The sequence below is a fragment of the Salmo salar genome, chromosome ssa19 (assembly GCF_905237065.1).
Source record: "Salmo salar chromosome ssa19, Ssal_v3.1, whole genome shotgun sequence".
Lineage (NCBI taxonomy): Eukaryota > Metazoa > Chordata > Actinopteri > Salmoniformes > Salmonidae > Salmo > Salmo salar.
Genome location: NC_059460.1, coordinates 74,568,802 through 74,590,664, shown reverse-complemented (window position 1 = coordinate 74,590,664; position 21,863 = coordinate 74,568,802). Strand labels below are relative to the sequence as shown.

The window sequence follows — 21,863 nt, the reverse complement described above, 5'->3', positions numbered from 1 at the left end:
TTTAAAATTGGGATCCTTTGCTCTGGACAAGGGCATTTCCAGGTATGGAGCCGACATTGAAATGAATAACATTTAAAGTATTCAAAAAATTATTTTCTCATAAAAATTCCCCTAAATGGTTCATTTTAAGCTCATATAATGCCAAAAAAATAAAATACAAATAAACTACAATAAAAAAAAATATTAAGAAGTTTCCCAGCCAGACAAGGATTGTCCTGACTTTCAAGAATCCCTGAGCTAATTTCCTGCTATTGACACATTTTGCCATGAGGTTAAGAGAAATTGTCATTTTAAAGCTAACTTCCTGTAATAAAAAAAAAATGTTATAACTTATGTGATTTCACATGCTATCGGGGGGGGGGGGCCCTCCTCTCCTCATCTTTCAGTCCTTGGCAACGTGCTGTGCAGTTTTCTGGATGCTGTCTGGTCCATTCCCAGTACAAACAAGATAGAAAACAAACGACAAATACAACAAATGCAAACAGGACAACAAACAATGGATGACAAGAGGGATAAGAGCAGAGACTCAAATACAAAGAATATTTGTTTATTTTTATTGTTGAATAGAAGATCCAATCTGCTTGAAGAACAGAAATACTCACAGCAATAATACAATATGGGTAAAACCAGACCAGAGCCCATTTAGAAATGTCCCACTTCACTCAATTCTCTTGTTCTCTCACTTTTGCTTTCTCTTTATCTCACACGACCGCACGCACACACATACACTTCATTCTGTAACAATTTGTCTAATCCATAGTTTTGTAATCCATCTTCCCCAAAGCCATCTTTCTCAAATAAGATAAAAATACTTTGCATTAGAGAAGTCTCCTGCTACCAATCATTATACCTCCGCTCCGGAGAGGGTTGGACTTAATGTAAATAGTCGTCACTAAAACAAACATTCTGTTTTTGACGAAAAGACAGTCATTTGCATGATCTGCACACACTGGTCCAAATGTCCTTAATAATAAGGCATTAGCATCTTAACACTCCCCAAACAATTAGTCTTGGGTCTGTTTTTAGTACTGGCTCTGCCTGTGGGACTACAGTTTGTTGTTGTTGGATGGGGGACTTAGGGAATTTAATTTTAAATAGGATAGTTATGGAGGTTCCATATACACCAGTATTGATTGATGAGGGTTATATCATGTCCAGACACATTCTGTTAGAATGTTAATTAAACACAGTTTACCAGGGGATCATCCTATTTCAGTTTACATTTTTTTAAAATTATTAACAAAAAAATCTTATGGTTGACAAGTGGCTGTGCATTCTTCACCCCTTTAATATGGAATCTGTTGCACTTTTTTTACATCGTTTTATTTTATAATGCCCCAACAGGTGTACATCTTGAGGAGCATGGCAAACTCAATGGATAATCCATCCATTACACCCGTTTACTGTAGTTCTGGTTTTAGGTGACACATTTGATCCCAATCAGAAGGAAATTAATTGAGCATGAAAGCTCAGAAACAAAAGCACGCGCACACACACTTACAATACACACACTTACACACATGCACACACTCACAGAAGTTTTATTTTGTACAAGTAATAAGACAGTGTTTCCTGTTTCCCCTTCAGTGCGAGACACTTGGTCGGTCTCCTGTTGAGCATCCATTTTTGTATGGAGGTTGTGGTCAGAAATGTTCTTGGACAAACCTTTACTAATTATTTAACCTTCTCATTCAATTCTGTACATCTCCTTTAGTGTACAGATCACAGTACAACGGGCAAATTAAAATACATCGGAACCAAAGAGACTGGCCTCTTCACACGACATTGACAAAATGGTAAAAACATACAAGTGTAAAAAAAAAAACTATCCATCATTTATATTAAGATATAGCTCTAAACTTTGATAGCAAATGTTAGTAACCTTTCAGCAAATGGATGAGTATGTTATGACAGATTTTTTTTTTAAAGTCACCATCATGACTTTTATAACTTACAAGTGTCAAACTGTATATCAAGCCGAGCCAAATAGTCTCTCACATTGGAAAAATATGTATTTCAAATGATCAGAAAGCAATTTAATAAATAAAAAGATGGCTCGTCAGAAATGTCCAGTACAGGTAATCTCCCATCTCACTGCTTTGTAATTCCTTACAACAACATATTAAGCGCATATGTTATTCTGATGGGCCAAGACATAGAAAGGAAAGTAAAACAAGTTTGTTTACTTTGTAAAGGAATTATCTGTCGTTTTTCTTTAGCTCCATTGGGAATCTGAGTAGAGACAGTTGTTGCTCCGTGAACTCCAGAGGGTGACTCAGGTTTATCACGGGCTTCCAATCACAAAGCCCCGTGACTCAGGTTTATCATGGGCTTCCAATCACAAAGCCCCGTGACTCAGGTTTATCATGGGCTTCCAATCAAAGCCCCGTGACTCAGGTTTCTCATGGGCTTCCAATCACAAAGCCCCGTGACTCAGGTTTATCATGGGCTTCCAATCAAAGCCCCGTGACTCAGGTTTATCATGGGCTTCCAATCAAAGCCCCGTGACTCAGGTTTATCATGGGCTTCCAATCAAAGATCTGACCTCTCCACATAGTCCAAGAAGACCAGAAGGACTATGTCATCCAGTAGCTGGAAGTGATGTCATCTGGTTCGCAACCCACAGCTCGCCTCATGCAAAGTCCGTAGCTAAGCCACTGCAGCACCCAATCCTCTGCATCTTTCTTCCTCCCGAAGCAACAAGTGCCAAACGCCACCTTTCCTAAACATTCACTCTGATGCAACCTCACCATACCAGACAATGGGGAGGTCAGGAAAGTGGGTGGTTGGGGTGGGATGGGATGGGGTAGGGGCTACCACCTGTTAATTATGTGGTTCATGTAGTCCTCTGTGGGCAGCCTGGCTGTCCCCTCGCCCCCCACACCACCCTCCTCTCTGAGCAAATCCCGGGGGTCCAGCCCGTGACTCCGAAGCGCCAGGCGGTGCGCACGTCTTTCCAGCTGCCGAGTGTACTGGTAGCGCTGCTGGAAGAGGTCGCGGGCGTAGTCATACAGCTGCATGTCCAGGTCGTTGAGCTCCTCGATGCGTGCCACCGTGTCGTTGTCCAGGTCCACGCCGGCCGCCCGTGTGCTGTTGTACTGCACAAAAGGCCGGATGAAGCGCAGTCGGAAGGTGCGCTCGAACAGGAACTGCGTCTTGCGTTGATACTCCGTCAGACCGAAGAAGGCCATGTCGCACAGGTTCTTCTTGGCCGACTCGAGGAGAAGTTGCGAGCGCCGCTTATCGGGCACCGTGGAGAGGTTGTAGCAGCCCACCAGGCTGAGGTCGGCAAGCATGCGCACCTGCCGGTTGTTGGCCAGGTTGTAGGGGCAGTCCATGAACTGTTGCAGGGTGCAGCCTGACCAGTCCGTACCCTCGTAGCAGGGCGGCAGCTCCTCGGGCGTAGGTGTGCGCCCATCGCACATGTGGAGGGACGTCTTCCAGGTGGCGCCGCGCTGCACATGGCGCCACTCACTCAGGTAGCGTGACACAGGGTCCCTCAGCAGGGTGATGTAGTAGAACTTCCTGCAAAACACAACAGAGGAAAACCACTTCATGAAAATATCAATACAGTGATATCATATAAAAAAAAATTACTGATGACTGACCATGTTAGCATGATCAAATCTGGTTTTGCTAGCACTACTCAACATGAGATGAACTATGGAAGCCTTGAAGGATAAACAGTGACCACATAAGATCTCCGTAAGCATTCTACAGACCACTTGATGTTTTGTCAAAACCGAAGTGAATTGTGACGAGCACACCTGTGAAATATATAGTATAAATATACTCTATGGGGGAAAAAAAGACAGTGAAGAATCAAGGGTACTTTGTGTCATCACAAATCACTGCTGTGAATGTTGACATTGACGGCGGTTTTGATATACTGGGGACATATCGTTGGCACTTAACCGGATCGTCGCTAACATTCCAGACCTCAGGGACTACGATGGGGTCCAGACCAGAGACCTGGATTGAAGCACACCTTGGAACATAATCATCTCCAGAGGGAAAAAAAGAGAGAAAAAACATTCCTCTGCATCTGTGTAATCAGAAATACCTGTCGTGCAAAGAGGCCTGACCTCGCCGTGTTATTCTACTGCACTGCAGCCAGACAACGGGAAATGCATTCCAGCTCCAAGGGGTAGTGTACATATGGATTTCTGTTGGCCAACCATGACCTCACCATTCATACCCTCACCTGCATAACTCTATTCCCCGTTACATACCAGATGAACAAACCACTTCAGTATTCCAACCATTAGACTCCACTGTCTGGCCTGGACATTGAGATTCAATCTGACTGTGGAGAAACAGCAGAGGGTCATTGCTTTTCCAAAACAGATCCTGGTAATATGATTTGAGTTAGAGAGCCGGAGAGAGGGTCCGATAATGATTCAGAGTGATCCCTACACTCTTATCTCCATTGGCGGGTTCATAACACAACCTTTAAACAGAGACAGTGGGGACAGTGATGCCAAGTGAAATTCAAATCAACAGTAGATCCAACTGCTTCTTTGTTTCCACCCCTGGCTGTATTTTGAGAGAGAGAGTGAGGCAACAAGGCAGCCATTTTGTGCCAGGTAACTGAGATGGGAGAAGAGGGGCCCCTTTTTCTATTTTCCCTCCACTCTGAAGCATTTTGACAGGTGCAGGTCAAAAGGTGAGACTAATAGCTTTTTCCATCCCTTCAGGTCTTAGAAGGGTTACTTTGGGACTATTGTCTCTCAGTGTCCAGTCATACCCACCCCTGTCAGGTATCAGTGTAGTAGTCATGGTTCAAGACTTCCAGTTTGGAATTCTAGGCCTTTAGGGTTTTCGGGATTCTCAGGAAACAAGTGGAAATTCCAGGGTATTTGACCGCATTAGCAAATTATTGTGGAACTAGAGGTATTCGGGTGTGGAAAAGATGACATTCCCATGTTGGGAAACACAAGAACTGTTAACTTAGTTTTAAAGTAGTTCATTGCCTTTAGCATAAAGATGCACAAAACAAAAGCCTCTGAAGTTAAAGTAGCATTCAGCATCCCACCTCACGTCCCTGCCAGGCCCCCTGCTATGACTAGAGAATATAGGAGAGGGAACTAACACGAGAGGGGGAAAATAACAGCACTTTTTTGATGAATAGCCGAGCTGGATTGGGGAGAACTGAAGTCTGGAGGTGGGTTACATGTGGGAGTTCTGATCTCATTACAAATTAGTGCTCCGCTCAGTCAACATTGCAAGCGAGTTGGAGAGTACGACACGGCAGGATCCCCCCTCTGGGGGGCTTCACTACACCAGCACACCTGACAGAATGAGATATGATGGGCCTGGAATCGGTGGGTAGAGGGGGGTGAGAGAGGGAGAACGTGAGAGAGGGAGTGGGGGGGTGAGAGAGGGAGAACGAGAGGGAGTGGTGGGGTGAGAGAGGGAGAACGAGAGGGAGTGGGGGGAGAACGTGAGAGAGGGAGTGGGGGGGCGAGAGAGGGAGTGGGGGGGACTGAGAGAGGGAGAAAGTGAGAGAGGGAGCGGGGGGACGAGAGAGGGAGAAAGTGAGAGAGGGAGTGGGGGATGAGAGAGGGAGTGGGGGGATGAGAGAGAGAGGGAGTGGGGGGATGAGAGAGAGAGGGAGTGGGGGGATGAGAGAGAGAGGGAGTGGGGGGGTGAGAGAGAGGGAGTGGGGGGGTGAGAGGGAGAAAGTGAGAGAGGGAGTGGGGGGATGAGAGAGGGAGTGGGGGGGATGAGAGAGAGAGGGAGAAAGTGAGAGGGAGTGGGGGGTGAGAGAGGGAGTGGGGGGGTGAGAGAGGGAGGGAGTGGGGGGATGAGAGAGGGAGAACGTGAGAGAGGGAGTGTGGGGATGAGAGAGGGTGGGGGTGATGAGAGAGGGAGTGGGGGGTGAGAGGGAGTGGGGGGTGAGAGAGGGAGAACGTGAGAGAGGAAGTGGGGGTGAGAGAGGGAGTGGGGGTGAGAGAGGGAGTGGGGGGGTGAGAGAGGGAGAGAGTGAGTGGGGGGTGAGAGAGGGAGTGGGGGGGTGAGAGAGGGAGAACGTGAGAGAGGGAGTGGGGGGGTGAGAGAGGGGGGTGAGAGAGGGAGTGGGGGGGTGAGAGAGGGAGTGGGGGTGAGAGAGGGAGTGGGGGGTGAGAGAGGGAGTGGGGGGGTGAGAGAGGGAGAACGTGAGAGAGTGAGTGGGGGGGTGAGAGAGGGAGTGGGGGGGTGAGAGAGAGAGAGAGAGAGAGCTTCCCGACCCAGCCTAGCATAGAGCGGCTCTGTTACAAAGCTGACAAGATGGATGCAGCCTGCTAATACACCCATCCATTATAATACCGGGAGTTTCTCTTGGTGTCTGATCCCTTTTTCTCTAAGAGTTTTCACTAAACACAAAGCTGTTGTATTTGAGTGTGTGTGTCTCTCTCTATCTCTTGCACACACACACACACACAGTCTCACATGAGCTCTCATTCACTCAGGACACACACACACACACGGCAACTCTGCACCACTGTTGATGGATGGGCCCCACACTGGCAGAATGTATCAGCTGGAAATGCTGACTGTGCTATTCTAATGGGACAGCAATAACGATCACAATGTTCCATGAGATTGTTATTACAAAAACATGACAGCGGCTCACAAGATGAGTTTTAAACACAGAACAGGGAGTATTAACCACACAACCGCCAGCCCAAGTAGCCCAGCCATCACTGCACATACAGTACCTGTATACAGCACACAGCACAGCACACAGCACAGCACTAGTTAGGAGGATGTCATTCATAACAATGCCACTTGATTTACGTCCCATTCATTTAGCAGACGCTCTTATCCAGAGCGACTTACAGGAGCAATAAGTGCCTTGCTCCAGGGCCACATCTACAGATGTTTCACCTAGTCAGCTGGGGGATTCGAACCAGTGACCATTCGGTTAATGGCCCAACGCTCTTAACTACTGGGCTACCTGACGCCCCCACTGGCAGTATTCATAGAATGTCCCGCTGAATCACTGAGAACATGTATTAACTAGTTATACAGTAAATGTCAATGAAGTCACATACAGGGACAGATTTCGTTTAAAAGGATTCCTGAGTCAGTGAGTACTGAAATATATTCATCCCTAACCTTAACCCAGTCGTTGCATATCAGAGGGCAGGTGATAGTTTTAGCATCTACAGAAAATATTTAGGGGACTATCCAAATAAAATAAGTAGGGCCCTATTTTCTTCAACACTATTAGTGGATTTGGTTATTTCAGCCACACCGTTGCTGACAGGTGTATAAAATCAAGCACACAGACATGCAATCTCCATAGACAAATATTGGCAGTAGAATGGCCCGTACTTGAAGAGTTCAGTGACTTTCAACGTGGCGTCGTCATAGAATGCCACCTTCCCAACAAGACAGTTGGTCAAATTTCTGCCCTGCTAGAGCTGCCCTGGTCAACTAAGTGCTGTTGAAACTTCTAGGAGCAACAACGGCTCAGCCATGAAGTGGTAGGCCACACAAGCTCAGAACAGGATCGCTGAGTGCTGAAGCGCGTAGCGTGTAAAAATATTCTGTCCTCAGGTGCAACACTCTCTACTGAGTTCTAAACTACCTCTGGACAAGAACTGTTCATCAGGAACTTCATGAAATGGGTTTCCATGGCCGAGCAGCCGCACACAAGACTAAGATCACCATGATGCTAACCGTCGACTGGAGTGGTGTAAAGCTCGCCGCCATTGGACTCTGGAGCAGTGGAAACGCGTTCTCTCTGGATGGACTAATCTGGGTTTGGTGGATGCTAGGAGAACGCTACCTGCCCCAATGCATAGTGCCAACTGTAAAGTTTGGTGGAGGAGGTATAATGGTCTGGGGCTATTTTTCATGTTTCAGGCTAGGCCCTTTAGTTCCAGTGAAGGGAAATCTTAATGCTACAGCATACAATGACATTTTAGACGATTCTGTGCTACCAACTTTGTGGCAACAGTTTGGGGAAGGCCCTTTCCTGTTTCAGCATGACAATGCCCCCCATGCACAAAGCGAGGTCCATACAGAAATGGTTTGTCGAGATCGATGTGAAAGAACTTTACTGGCCTGCACAGAGCCTTGACCTCAACCCCATCGAACACAATTGCCCAACATCAGTGCCGACCTCACAAATGCTCGTGGCTGAATGGAAGCAAGTACCCTCAGAAATGTTCCACAGAGAGAGAGAGAGAGAGAGAGAGAGAGAGAGAGAGACAGAGAGAGAGAGAGACAGAGAGAGACACAGAGAGAGAGAGAGACACAGAGAGAGAGAGAGAGAGAGAGAGAGAGAGACACAGAGAGACACAGAGAGAGAGAGAGAGAGACACAGAGAGAGAGACAGAGAGAAAGAGCGAGAGAGAGGCACACAGAGAGAGAGAGACACACACAGAGAGAGAGAGAGAGAGAGAGAGACAGAGAGAGAGAGAGAGACACACACACAGAGAGACACAGAGAGAGAGAGAGAGAGACACACACAGAGAGAGAGACACATATATGACCATATCTGCATTGGGAAACTTTAATATGGCAGTGAATGCACTCAAAGAAATAGCCCGCAGAACATTGTATGCAATAAAAATGAAATTATTCAAAATCAACATCCCAATTAGAATTTGGACCAAAATATTTGACAGTGTAATCCTACCAATAGCTCTTTACGGAAGTGAGGTTTGGGGGCCACTCAATAAACTGGACTTTAAAATGTGGGACAAACATCCAGTTGAAGCCCTACATGCAGAATTCTGTCGGAAAATCCTACAAGTCCAGAGAAATACACCAACTAATGCATGTAGGGCAGAATTGGGCCGCTTTCCAGTAATAATGAAAATACAGAAAAGATCATAAAAATTTTGGCTACATCTAAATTCAAGTCCAAATTCAAGTCTGCAATTTAAAGCACTCCAAACCCAAGAGCTGAGCCCAGAAACGAGCCCTCTCAGTCAGCTGGTGTTGGACCTCACCAACCAAGCTGACACCAGCACTGCTTCAAAAGAAAGAATTCAAATAAACAAAATCATGAACCAATCAAAGGATTCATATTTACAACATTTGAAAAACAAAACAAAAACCCAAAGCCGACTAAATTGCTACCTGACCCTAAACAGAGAATATGAATTGGCTGATTATCTCTACTCTGTCAGAGATACGAAGCAGAGACAGATCCTTACCAAGTACAGGCTGAGTGACCACCGATTGGCAAATAGAAACTGGCAGACATAAAAAGACATGGCTACCCAAAGAGGAGCGTGTATGTGGTCACTGCACGACAGGGGAGGTAGAGACAGAGATGCACTTTCTCCTTTACTGTGATAAATATTCCTCACAAAGAGATTCCTTATTCACAGAAATGACTACATTTATTCCAAATTTGAACTTATTAAACCCAGAGGAAAACCTAAAAATACTCATGGGCGAAGGAGCAATGGCTCCTCTTGCAGCCAAATATGTATTTGCCTGCCATAGCCTGAGGGACACTGAATAATAACATCTGCATAGTAAGCAGTAACTTACTTATTATTACTATTATTGTTATTACTGTTATTGTTATTTCTATTATTATTGTTGTTTATCATTCCAAATAGTAGTGGTATGAGTAGTAATGGTAATGATAACAGTTTAGTGATGGTGGTGGTAATGATGATAGTAGTTGTAGTACTGATGTAATGGTGAAGATGACCGTTATTTAGTTATAAGTTAGTTATAGATTCATTTTCCATATTTAGATTTTTATATTTATTGCATTCTACTATTTTACTATTATTTTACTACTATTTTATTGATATTATTTTTAATTTTGTATTATTATTTACTGCCATGTTATATTATTATTTGTTATTGTTTATAATTGTATTACAATATATATTGTATACATTGTTGCTTTGGCAATATTAACACAATGTTTTTCATGCCAATAAAGCAGCTTGAATTTGAAAAATGTGAAAATCTCTCTCTTTCACCTCTCTTTCCACATTACCACCTTTCCCCCAGATCATACTGAATACCCTCCTCTTTCCCCATTACCACCTTTCCCCCAGATCATACTGAATACCCTCCTCTCTTTCCCCATTACCACCTTTCCCCCAGATCATACTGAATACCCTCCTCTCTTCCCACATTACCACCTTTCCCCCAGATCATACTGAATACACTCCTTATTTCAACATTACCACCTTTCCCCCAGATCATACTGAATACCCTCCTTATTTCAACATTACCACCTTTCCCCCAGATCATACTGAATACCCTCCTCTTTCCCCATTACCACCTTTCCCCCAGATCATACTGAATACCCTCCTCTCTTTCCACATTACCACCTTTCCCCCAGATCATACTGAATACCCTCCTCTCTTTCCCCATTACCAGCAATATTCCCTCTAACATTTTAATCTCGCTCTGTCACCCCTCTTTCTCCTGCTCATCTTCCCATCTCTGTTGTTGCCAGAGCCCATTGGTACGAGGCCGAGTGGTTCCAACAGTCACGGCCAGTCCTGACACCTGATGGGGGGTGTTATCACCCAACTCCCCCTGTTTCCAAGGTGATTAAACTAGGTGGCCACGTGCATGACCCAACACTTTAGAGGGTGGCTGCACGACCCAATAACCTGGTAATTACCTACCTGCCCACTTAATGCACGGCCAGTCAGTATTAATACGGGCCAAAGCTATAGTCTTATTACTGAGACGCAGTAGGCTGGTCATACGGGTCAGGCTTTAGCTCTGTTGACTGACACTTTGCTGAAGTAGTGCTGCTTGATTCGCTCTGCTTTCTCAAGCACTTTAGCGCGTGGCTCAAACTATGCCCATTTGAAATATAGACATGTGATTGCGTTTTGGTGTGTAGTCTATGTGTGTGGGACTACAGTTTCAGAGTGAGTGTGTGTGTGTGTGTGTGTGTGTGTGTGTGTGTGAATCTATGAATGTATGTGTTTGAATGTATATGTTTCTCTAAGAGTAGGTCATTAAGGAAAGCAAGGCACAGTGGGACGTGTCTTAGAACCCCAAATGTGATATTAATGAGTCACTCCTCAGTCCTCTTTCTTGGCAGCAAAACAAGCCCTCTGTGGATGACAAGGATTACCAATGCCTCGCTCCAACGCCAGTTACAGGGGACTACTACAATCTGAAACGAATTACTTTCTACGCGACAAACAGGAAATAGGGAAAGCCCTGCATTTCTAAGCGGGGGGCCATCAGCGCCAAAAGGGACAGTAAGAAACGGATGAAGGCAAAGTCTATGATTCTCTTCACTGCATTTACTGAATGTTGTCTTCAACTGGCATGACGTCAGCCCCTGAATATACTGCCCAAGTAAAGAGTTGAGAACACATCAAGGGAACAAATTACAACACAATATCACAGTGCAATGTCCTAATGACACCAACATCCTGGGCCTCTGACACCAACATTCCAGTCCTTCAGGTGGGGGCATCAGATCTAGGCAGGGGAGCCGACCCTGCCTTTACAATGGTAGGGGAAACACAGCCCAGCTGCTAATATTCTCCTTCTCAAAAGGATGGGCAGATTTGTGAAGAGCCATATCAGAGAGGTCTGTGGGGCTGTGACTAGTGCTGGAGCAAGTGTGGAGTAAAGAACGCTCCTCCAGAGGTTAGGAGCTATAGGATACCAGATAGCTACTGTGAACTTGCTTCCTCCTGTCAGGTTCTTCCACATCAGTTCAGATGGAAGAGAGGAGATGAGCCAGCTTAGACTATCGAGATGCACCCGCTCTCGTGAGATAACAGTGTGAGGGATTTGAGAGGGGCTGCAGGGCTGAAGAGGAGACATGACAGTGTGAGGGATTTGAGAGGGGCTGCAGGGCTGAAGAGGAGACATGACAGTGTGAGGGATTTGAGAGGGGCTGCAGGGCTGAAGAGATGACAGTGTGAGGGATTTGAGGGCTGAAGAGGACTCCGGGGGCCCGGGGCCAGATGTTAAGGCACTCAACACACATTTCAGACTGAAGATCCATAAGAAATAAAGATAAAGGAAAAACAACGATTGAGAGATGGTTGAAACAGACGATTTGGACTAGTTCTGGACACGTAGCATCAAATCATCCAAATTTTCCTTGTATTTGCTGGAACTTTATGGAATTACAATTGGTATATAGCCTTGGTATATAGTTGGTATATAGTCACCAGACAGCAACTTAGCAGTGTAATGCATGGTTGAAGGCAGCCTCAAAAGGCATACAGTTGAAGTTGGAAGTTTACATCACTTAGGTTGAGTCATTAAAACTAATTTTTCAACCACTCCACAAAATGTCTTGTTAACAAACTATAGTTTTGGCAAGTCGGTTATGACATCTACTTTGTGCATGACACAAATAATTTTTCCAACAATTGTTTACAGACAGATTATTTCACTGTATCACAATTCCAGTGGGTCAGAAGTTTACATACACTAAGTTGACTGTGCCTTTAAACAGCTTGGAAAATTCCAGAAAATTATGTCATGGCTTTAGAAGCTTCTGATAGGCTAATTGACATCATGTGAGTCAATTGGATGTATTTAAAGGCTTACCTTCAAACTCAGTGCCTCTTTGCTTGACATCATGGGAAAATCAAAAGAAATCAGCCAAGACCTCAACAACAAAAAAATTGTAGACCTCCACAAGTCTGGTTCATCCTTGGGATCAATTTCCAAATGCCTGAAGGTACCACGTTCATCTGTACAAACAATAGTACTGAAGTATAAACACCATGGGACCAAGCAGCTGTCATACCGCTCAGGAAGGAGACGAGTTCTGTCCCCTAGAAATGAATGTACTTTGGTGAGAAAAGTGCAAATCAATCCCAGAACAACAGCAAAGGACCTTGTGAAGATGCTGGAGGAAAAAAAGGTATCTATATCCACAGTAAAACGAGTCCTATATCGACATAACCTGAAAGGCCACTCAGCAAGGAAGAAGCCACTGTTCCAAAACCGCCATAAAAAAGCCAGACTATGGTTTGCAACTGCACATGGGGACAAAGATTATACTTTTTGGAGAAATGTCCTCTGGTCTGATGAAACAAAAATCGAATTGTTTGGCCATAATGACCATCGTTATGTTTGGAGGAAAAAGGGGGAAGCTTGTAAACCGAAGAACACCATCCCAACTGTGAAGCACGGGGTTGCAGCATCATGTTGTGGGGGTGCTTTGCTGCAGGAGGGACTGGTACACTTCACAAAATAGATGGCATCATGAGAGAGGAAAATTATGTGGATATATTGAAGCAACATCTCAAGACATCAGTCAGGAAGTTAAAGCTTGGTGGCAAATAGGTCTTCCAAATAGATAATGACCTCAAGCATACTTCCAAAGTTGTGGCAAAATGGCTTAAGGACAACAAAGTCAAGGTATTGGAGTGGCCATCACAAAGCCCTGACCTCAATCCTATAGAAATTTTGTGGGCAGAACTGAAAAAGCATGTGCTAGCTAGGAGGCCTACAAACCTGACTCAGTTACACCAGCTCTGTCAGGAGGAATGGGACAGAATTCCCCAAACTTATTGTGGGAAGCTTCCCGAAACGTTTGATCCAAGTTAACCAATATAAAGGCAATGCTACCAAATACTAATTGAGTGTATCTTCTGACCCACTGGGAATGTGATGAAATAAATAAAAGCTGAAATAAATCATTCTCTACTATTATTCTGACATTTCACATTCTTAAAATAAACTGGTGATCCTAACTGACCTAAAACAGGGAATTTTTACTCGGATTAAATGTCAGAAATTGTGAAAAACTGAGTTTAAAAGTATTTGGCTAAGGTGTATGTATGTAAACTTCCGACTTCAATTGTATATGCAGGCAGTAGGGTTGCACGATTGATCACATTTTAATCGAAATTGTGATATTGACATGTGCAATATCCATATCACAAGAGGCTGCGATATTTTGAAACCCCACTTAGTGTGTAACGCCTGTTTTTTTAACATGTGATTTATTGCTCACGTTGATGGAGTTCTCTCTCAATTTCTCCTCTTTTGTCCACTTTCCAATCCCACACACCAAGCCCCGCCCCATCACTCACAGTTCCTTGTGCTCGAGATTCACTGACTCTGCAAGCATCGACTAAATCACAGCATGCAGTCAGATTTTCCCCAAGCAAGAATGACGCAGCTTTCCACTTAGCTTCTTAATATAAATCCATGTTTTCTATATTAAACTTTTAGTTTGTGTAACTTGTTCTCTTCAAAACGCTAATTAGTTGTTCTTAGCAAGCTGTAAATATGCGTTCAAAATGTGCGTTAGCCTCTAATGATAAGTGGTACCTGGCTAGCTAAATCCTCTTTGAAGGTAAATCACACTAGCAAACGATTGCTTTAATACCGTCCGGTACCAGTGGCGGAGTATATCATGATTGTTTGTGCAACAGCTTGTTTTTAAAATCATAGGAAAAGGCAAAGAGAATGTACCTATTTAAATCTAATTAGTGTCCTATCGAAAAACATTGACCAACACTTTGGTTCCTACTCTGTCACAACCACCTCCTTCCTTACTTTTTCATTTGTTGTCATGACAAACAAAACTGCATTCCAACCACAAAGTTAGAATGAGCAATCTATTTCTATGATTCCAACAGTTTACCCAAGGGTGTTTCGATCTAGCAAGTCAAATATTTGGTACAAAAAACACAATTAAAATGTTTCCCCCATGTCGTACAGGCCTAGCAGGCAATGAGGCACACCCACACACAATTCTCTCTCTATTCGTCTTCCACTAAGAACATCCCACTGGCATTCTCAAACTAGGGAAATAGAGCGACGCTGAATAATTCAATACTGAGGGAAGAGTCACTTCAGAGTGCCACTGGGTTAGCTACACCTAAAACTGCCACCACTGCCGCAACACGTCTAATTCCAGCATTGCATTAAAACCCATTAAAGATCCTTTGAAGATTCCCGGTAAAACTACACTGGTAAGGCAAGGCACACAGTTGGGAGTTTAGGCTACAGCAAGAGGCTGCAGAGATTGCAGTAGTAGCTTAATGGTGTCCAAGCAAGCATTCAACTACAACAGCAAACTTAAAATGCCTCTTTCCAGCTTTTCAGGAGGCTAGAAGTACTTGACTTGAACGGGGGTATATAGAGCAAGGATTTACATAGCCTTTCAGACTCTCCCATTTACACAGGCCTTGTTGACTCTCCCTTCAACAGAAAGTTTCTCTCAAAGAAAGTTCTTCAGATTTTTGGAGTGCATTAATTAAGTGAGGGAGTTAAGTGTTTGTCCCACGAGACTGTTTAAATTACTAATGCTCATCGACATCCTTTTTGAGAAAGAGATACAGACATCTCTAGGAATTGTAGATAAATGGTATCCGACAGGTGTTTTAAATTGATATTTTAAATATGTCTCATTCTGTGCTTCTCTAGGATTATCAGTATGAACTATGGAACTTGACTCATCTTGAACATTGCAATTATTCTTATTCCGTGCTCATCAATGATAATGCCATAGGAGGCAATAGAACAGCAAAGTGTCAACACACAGAAATGGGATATGACACCAATAGGCCTATAGCCTAATTAATGGGTTTGGTGGTTCATGACAATGAAAAAAGTATGCTTAAATACCAAGTCACAAATCCCATAATGAGGCATAGGAGATGTGACAGCTATTTTGCCATTTAGTGGGACACTGTCATATAGACTTATGCCAGTAGTGTTCAAGTGAAGCATTGATGACTTTACCAAAAGGAGACTATAGAAGTGTTGGACAAAACCATCCCGAGAGGGATTCCCCCCAACAATTTTATTTTGATTTTTTTTTACAATTGTTGTTTTCGGTCCAAAATACTAAAATCACAATGAATTCAGTTTTTTTTTTTTTTTTATGTTTTATATATTTGTTGCCAAGTATTGCCACAAATAGAAAAAAACATTTAAGCGTACTTTTCATTGTGTCTCAATAGAATCAAGGTATGAAATGTTATTTTCAAAATACACTCTTTTTTGGGGCATAGTTGTAGTCAATTTGCAGTGTAGAAATGATGTGCCGGCACCCCGACCAGCAGCTTGATGATCCCTGGCCTATAGACTCATTCACTATAGGCCTCATAGTTGACTTCACGCAGGCAGAATGCAGACAGAATGATCTTATCAGATAGATAACATCAAATCAAATGTTATTTGTCACATGCGCCGAATATATCAGGTGTAGACCTCACTGTGCAATGCTGAATATATCAGGTGTAGTCCTTACTGTGCAATGCTGAATATATCAGGTGTAGTCCTTACTGTGCAATGCTGAATATATCAGGTGTAGTCCTTACTGTGCAATGCTGAATATATCAGGTGTAGTCCTTACTGTGCAATGCTGAATATATCAGGTGTAGTCCTTTCTGTGCAATGCTGAATATATCAGGTGTAGTCCTTACTGTGCAATGCTGAATATATCAGGTGTAGTCCTTACTGTGCAATGCTGAATATATCAGGTGTAGTCCTTACTGTGCAATGCTGAATATATCAGGTGTAGACCTTACTGTGCAATGCTGAATATATCAGGTGTAGAGCTCACTGTGAAATGCTGAATATATCAGGTGTAGACCTCACTGTTCAATGCTGAATATATCAGGTGTAGACCTCACTTTGCAATGCTGAATATATCAGGTATAGACCTCACTGTGAAATGCTTACTTACGAGCCCCTTCGCAACAATACAGAGTTCAAAAGTCAGTCAAATACTTACACACACCTTTTTTTCCCCTCGCACTATTGGTTAGAGCCTATAAATAAACATTTCACTGTAAGGTCTACACCTGTTGTATTCGGCGCACGTGACAAATAAACTTTGATTCGATTTTGCAAAAAAGGAAATAGTCACAAAATAATAAGGAGACTATATTCAAGGAGTACCGGTAGTGAGTCATGTGCCGGGGTACGAGGTAGTTGAGGTAATACATTATGTAATACATTATGTACATATAGGTAGGGGTAAAGTGACTAGGCAATCAGGATAGATAATAAACAGTAGCAGCAGTGTGTGTGAAGATCGTGAAAGAGTGTGTGTGTGTTGGCGTGTCAGTGTAGTATGTGTCAGTGTGTGCACAAAGCCAGTGCAAGAGAGCCAGTGTAAATCAGAATAAAAAGACAGCAGCTGGCGAAGCGCTCCAGAGGACAGCTCTACCATGATGATAACGTGTCCAAGTCATTTCTCAGATTACGAAGTCATTTCATCTCACAGACTGAGTGGAACTGTTCACGGAGACAATCTGCATTTTTCATTTTCTCCCTTTCAATCAGTCTGTGTGTCAGGAGAATTGATTGTGTGTGTGTGTGTGTGTGTGTGTGTGTGTGTCAGTCATTCTTCATCAGTCAGACCTCAGCTTAGGTAAATGGTTTGTTTCTGGTGAACACTAGCTCATCACATGTATCACATGCTTATGTAACTGTCCATCACAAAAGTCCAAGCTGCGAAATACATATTTGAAAAAGGTAAGGGTTTGTTTTTAGTGCTAGAATCCTGTACAGTGTACATACACGACAGTGTACACCTGCTCGTTCCATGATATAGGCCGACCAGGTGAATGATATTCTTTATTGATGCCACTTGTTAAATCCAATTCAAATCAGTGTAGATGAAGGGGAAGAGAAGGATTTTTAAGCCTCAAGACTACTGAGACATGGATTGTGTATGTGTGCCATTCAGAGGGTGAATGGGCAAGACAACAGATTTAAGTGCCTTTGAACAGGGTATGGTAATAGGTGCTAGGTGCACTGGTTTGTGTCAAGAACTGCAATGCTGCTGGGTTGACGTTCAACAGTTTCCTGTGTGTATCAAGAATGGTCCACCACCCAAAGGACATCCAGCCAACTTGACAACTGTTGGAAGCATTGGAGTCAACATGAGCCAGCATCCATGTGTACATACAGATACTACATTGTAAATACATACAGTGAATTGAGAAAGTATTCGGACCCCTTGACCTTTTCCAGATTTTGTTAGTTACAGCCCAATTCTAAAATTGATTAAAATGTCCCCCCCTCAATCTACACACAATACCCCATAATGACAAAGCAAGAACAGGTTTTTAGAAATGTTTACACATTTATTAAAAATAAAAACAGAAATCCCACATTTACATAATTATTCAGACCCTTTACTCAGTACCTTGGCAGCGATTACAGACTCAAGTCTTCTTTGGTATGATGCTACAAGCTTGGCACACCTGTATTTGGGGAGTTTCTCCCATTCTTCTCTGCAAATCCTCTCCATCTCTGTCAGGTTGGATGGGGAGTGTCGCTGCACAGCTATATTCAGGTCTCTCCAGAGATGTTAGATTTGGTTCAAGTCTGGGCTCTGGCTGGGCCTCAAGGACATTGAGACTTCTCCCAAAGCCACTCCTGCATTGTCTTGGCTGTGTGCTTAGGGTCATTGTCCTGCTGGAAGGTGAACCTTCACCCCAGGCTGAGGTCATGAGCGCTCTGGAACAGGTTATCAAGGATCTCCCTGTAGTTGGGTCCATTCATCTTTCCCACAATCCTGACTAGTCTCCTACTCACTGCCGCTGAAAAACATCCCAACAGCATGATGCTGCCACAACCATGCTTTGCCGTAGGGATGGTGCCAGGTTTCCTCCAGACGTGACACTTGGCATTCAAGTCAAAGAGTTCAATCTTGGTTTCATCAGACCAGAGAATCTTGTTTATCATGGTCAGAGTCCTTTAGGCACCTTTTGGGAAACTCCAAGCAGGCTGTCATGTGCCTTTTACTGAGGAGTGGCTTCCATCTGGCCACTCTACCATAAAGGCCTGATTGGTGGAGTGCTGTAGAGATGGGAGAACGTTCCAGAAGGACAACCAGCTCCACAGAGGAACTCTGGAGCTCTGTCCGAGTGAGCATCGGGTTCTTGGTCACCTCCCTGACCAAGGCCCTTCTCCGATTGCTCAGTGCTCAGTTTGGCTGGGTGGCCAGCTCTAGGAAGAGTCTTGGTGGTTCCAAACTTCTTCCATTTAAGAATGATGGAGGCCACTGTGCTCTTGGGGACCTTCAATGCTGCAGACATTTTTTGGTACCCTTCCCCAGGTCTATGCCAACACAATCCTGTCTCAGAGCTCTAGGGAAACTTCGACCTCATGGCTTATTTTTTTTTGTCGGACCTTAGATAGACAGGTGTGCCTTTCCAAATCACATCCAATCAATTGAATTTACCACAGGTGGACTCCAATCAAGTTGTAGAAACATTTCAAGGATGATCAATGGAAACAGGATGCACCTGAGCTCAATTTCGAATCTCAGCAAAGGGTCTGAATATTTACGTAAATAAGGTATGTAGATTGATGAGGTACATTTTTAAAAAACATTCTTTTTTTGTTGAAAATGCTGTGACGTAACAAAATGTGGAAAAATCAAGGGGTCTGACTACTTTCCGAATGCACTGTATATTTGAAAGAGTGAAAGGCACACGTCTAGTCCGGAATGCTGAAATAAATCTATGGTCAAGCACACATACTTTTCTACATGTACTTTACCTACCCCTTTTTATTAATGTCTTTAATTAAACACATCTAGGCATACTTACAGATGTAGGGTCTTAATTTGATCACTCTTTTGTTGCTGAGATTTGTCGCAGGAAATGCAGATGAGCTTTGTGGTTTACATACATTTTACATTTACATTTTAGTCATTTAGCAGACGCTCTTATCCAGAGCGACTTACAATAGTGAACGCATACATTTCATACAATTTCATACATTTTTTTCTGTGCTGGCCCCCCGTGGGAATCGAACCCACAACCCTGGCGTTGCAAACACCATGCTCTACCAACTGAGCTACAGGGAAGGCCACCGCACCTTCTCCGCTATGTACATAAATTCACTCTAAACTCTCATGAACAGACGGTTATATTAAAATAATTCCACTTTTCATGAAGCCTCATTTTGACCAGCTAATACTAATTTATTAAATTTGTTATTTCACCTTTATTTAACCAGGTAGGCAAGTTGAGAACAAGTTCTCATTTACAAATGCGACCTGGCCAAGATAAAGCAAAGCAGTTCGACACATACAACAACACATGGAGTAAAACAAACATACAGTCAATAATACAGTAGAAAAATAAGTCTATATACAATGTGAGCAAATTAGGTGAGATAAGGGAGGTAAAGGCAAAAAAGGCCATGGTGGCAAAGTAAATACAATATAGCAAGTAAAACACTGGAATGGTAGATTTGCAGTGGAAGAAAGTGCAAAGTAGAAATAGAAATAATAGAAATAATGGGGTGCAAAGGAGCAAAATAAATAAATAAATACAGTAGGGGAAGAGGTAGTTGTATGGGCTAAATTATAGATGTGCTATGTACAGGTGCAGTAATCTGTGAGCTGCTCTGACAGCTGGTGCTTAAAGCTAGTGAGGGAGATGTGTTTCCAGTTTCAGAGATTTTTGTAGTTCGTTCCAGTCTTTGGCAGCAGAGAACTGGAAGGAGAGACGGCCAAAGGAGGAAATGGCTTTGGGGGTGACCAGAGAGATATACCTGCTGGAGCGCGTGCTACAGGTGGGTGCTGCTATGGTGACCAGTGAGCTGAGATAAGGGGGGACTTTACCAAGCAGGGTCTTGTAGATGACCTGGAGCCAGTGGGTTTGGCGACGAGTATGAAGCGAGGGCTAGCCAACGAGAGCGTACAGGTCGCAGTGGTGGGTAGTATATGGGGCTTTGGTGACAAAACGGATGGCACTGTGATAGACTGCATCCAGTTTATTGAGTAGGGTATTGGAGGCTATTTTGTAAATTACATCGCCGAAGTTAAGGATCGGTAGTATGGTCAGTTTTACAAGGGTATGTTTGTCAGCATGAGTGAAGGATGCTTTGTTGCGAAATTGGAAGCCAATTCTAGATTTAACTTTGGATTGAATATATTTGATGTGAGTCTGTAAGGAGAGCTTACAGTCTAACCAGACACCTAGGTATTTGTAGTTGTCCACATATTCTAATTCAGAACCGTCCAGAGTAGTGATGCTGGACGGGCGGGCAGGTGCAGGCAGCGATCGATTGAAGAGCATGCATTTAGTTTTACTTGTATTTAAGAGCAGTTGGAGGCCACGGATGGAGAGTTGTATGGCATTGAAGCTCATCTGGAGGGTTGTTAACAGTCTCCAAAGAAGGGCCAGAAGTATACAGAATGGTGTTGTCTGCGTAGAGGTGGATCAGAGACTCACCAGCAGCAAGAGCGACATCATTGATGTATACAGAGAAAAGAGTTGGCCCGAGAATTGAACCTTGTGGCACCCCCATGGAGACTACCAGAGGCCCGGACAACAGGCCATCCGATTTGACACATTGAACTCTATCAGAGAAGTAGTTGGTGAACCAGGCGAGGCAATCGTTTGAGAAACCAAGGCTATTGAGTCTGCTGATGAGGATGTGGTGATTGACAGAGTCGAAAGCCTTGGCCAGGTCAATGAATATGGCAGCACAGTATTGTTTCTTATCGATGGCGGTTACGATATCGTGGCTGAGGTGCACCCATGACCAGCTCTGAAACCAGATTGCATAGCGGAGAAGGTGCGGTGGGATTCGAAATGGTCGGTAATCTGTTTGTTGACTTGGCTTTCGGAGACCTTAGAAAGGAAGGGTAGGATAGATATAGGTCTGTAGCAGTTTGGGTCAAGAGTGTCCCCCCTTTGAAGAGGGGGATGACAGCAGCTGCTCTCCAATCTTTTGGAATCTCAGACGACACGAAAGAGAGGTTGAACAGGCTAGGAATAGGGGTTGCAACAATTTCGGCAGATAATTTTAGAAAGAAAGGGTCCAGATTGTCTAGCCCGGCTGATTTGTAGGGATCCAGATTTTGCAGCTCTTTCAAAACATCAGCTGACTGGATTTGGGAGAAAGAGAAATGGGGAAGGCTTGGGCGAGTAGCTGTGGGGGGTGCAGTGCTGTTGACCGCG

At 43.8% G+C, this 21,863-nt stretch overlaps 1 protein-coding gene across 1 annotated transcript in view; it reads right to left on the bottom strand.

The window, feature by feature from the left end:
• Positions 1-513: 513 nt before the first annotated feature.
• The window catches only part of hs6st1b (heparan sulfate 6-O-sulfotransferase 1b), a 98,740-nt gene continuing 77,390 nt past the window's right edge, over positions 514-21,863 (bottom strand). The window contains exon 2 of the mRNA XM_014159644.2: positions 514-3,525. Coding sequence (XP_014015119.2) covers positions 2,814-3,525 — 712 coding nt within the window. The 3' untranslated portion in view covers positions 514-2,813. The remainder of the gene's footprint in view (positions 3,526-21,863) is intronic.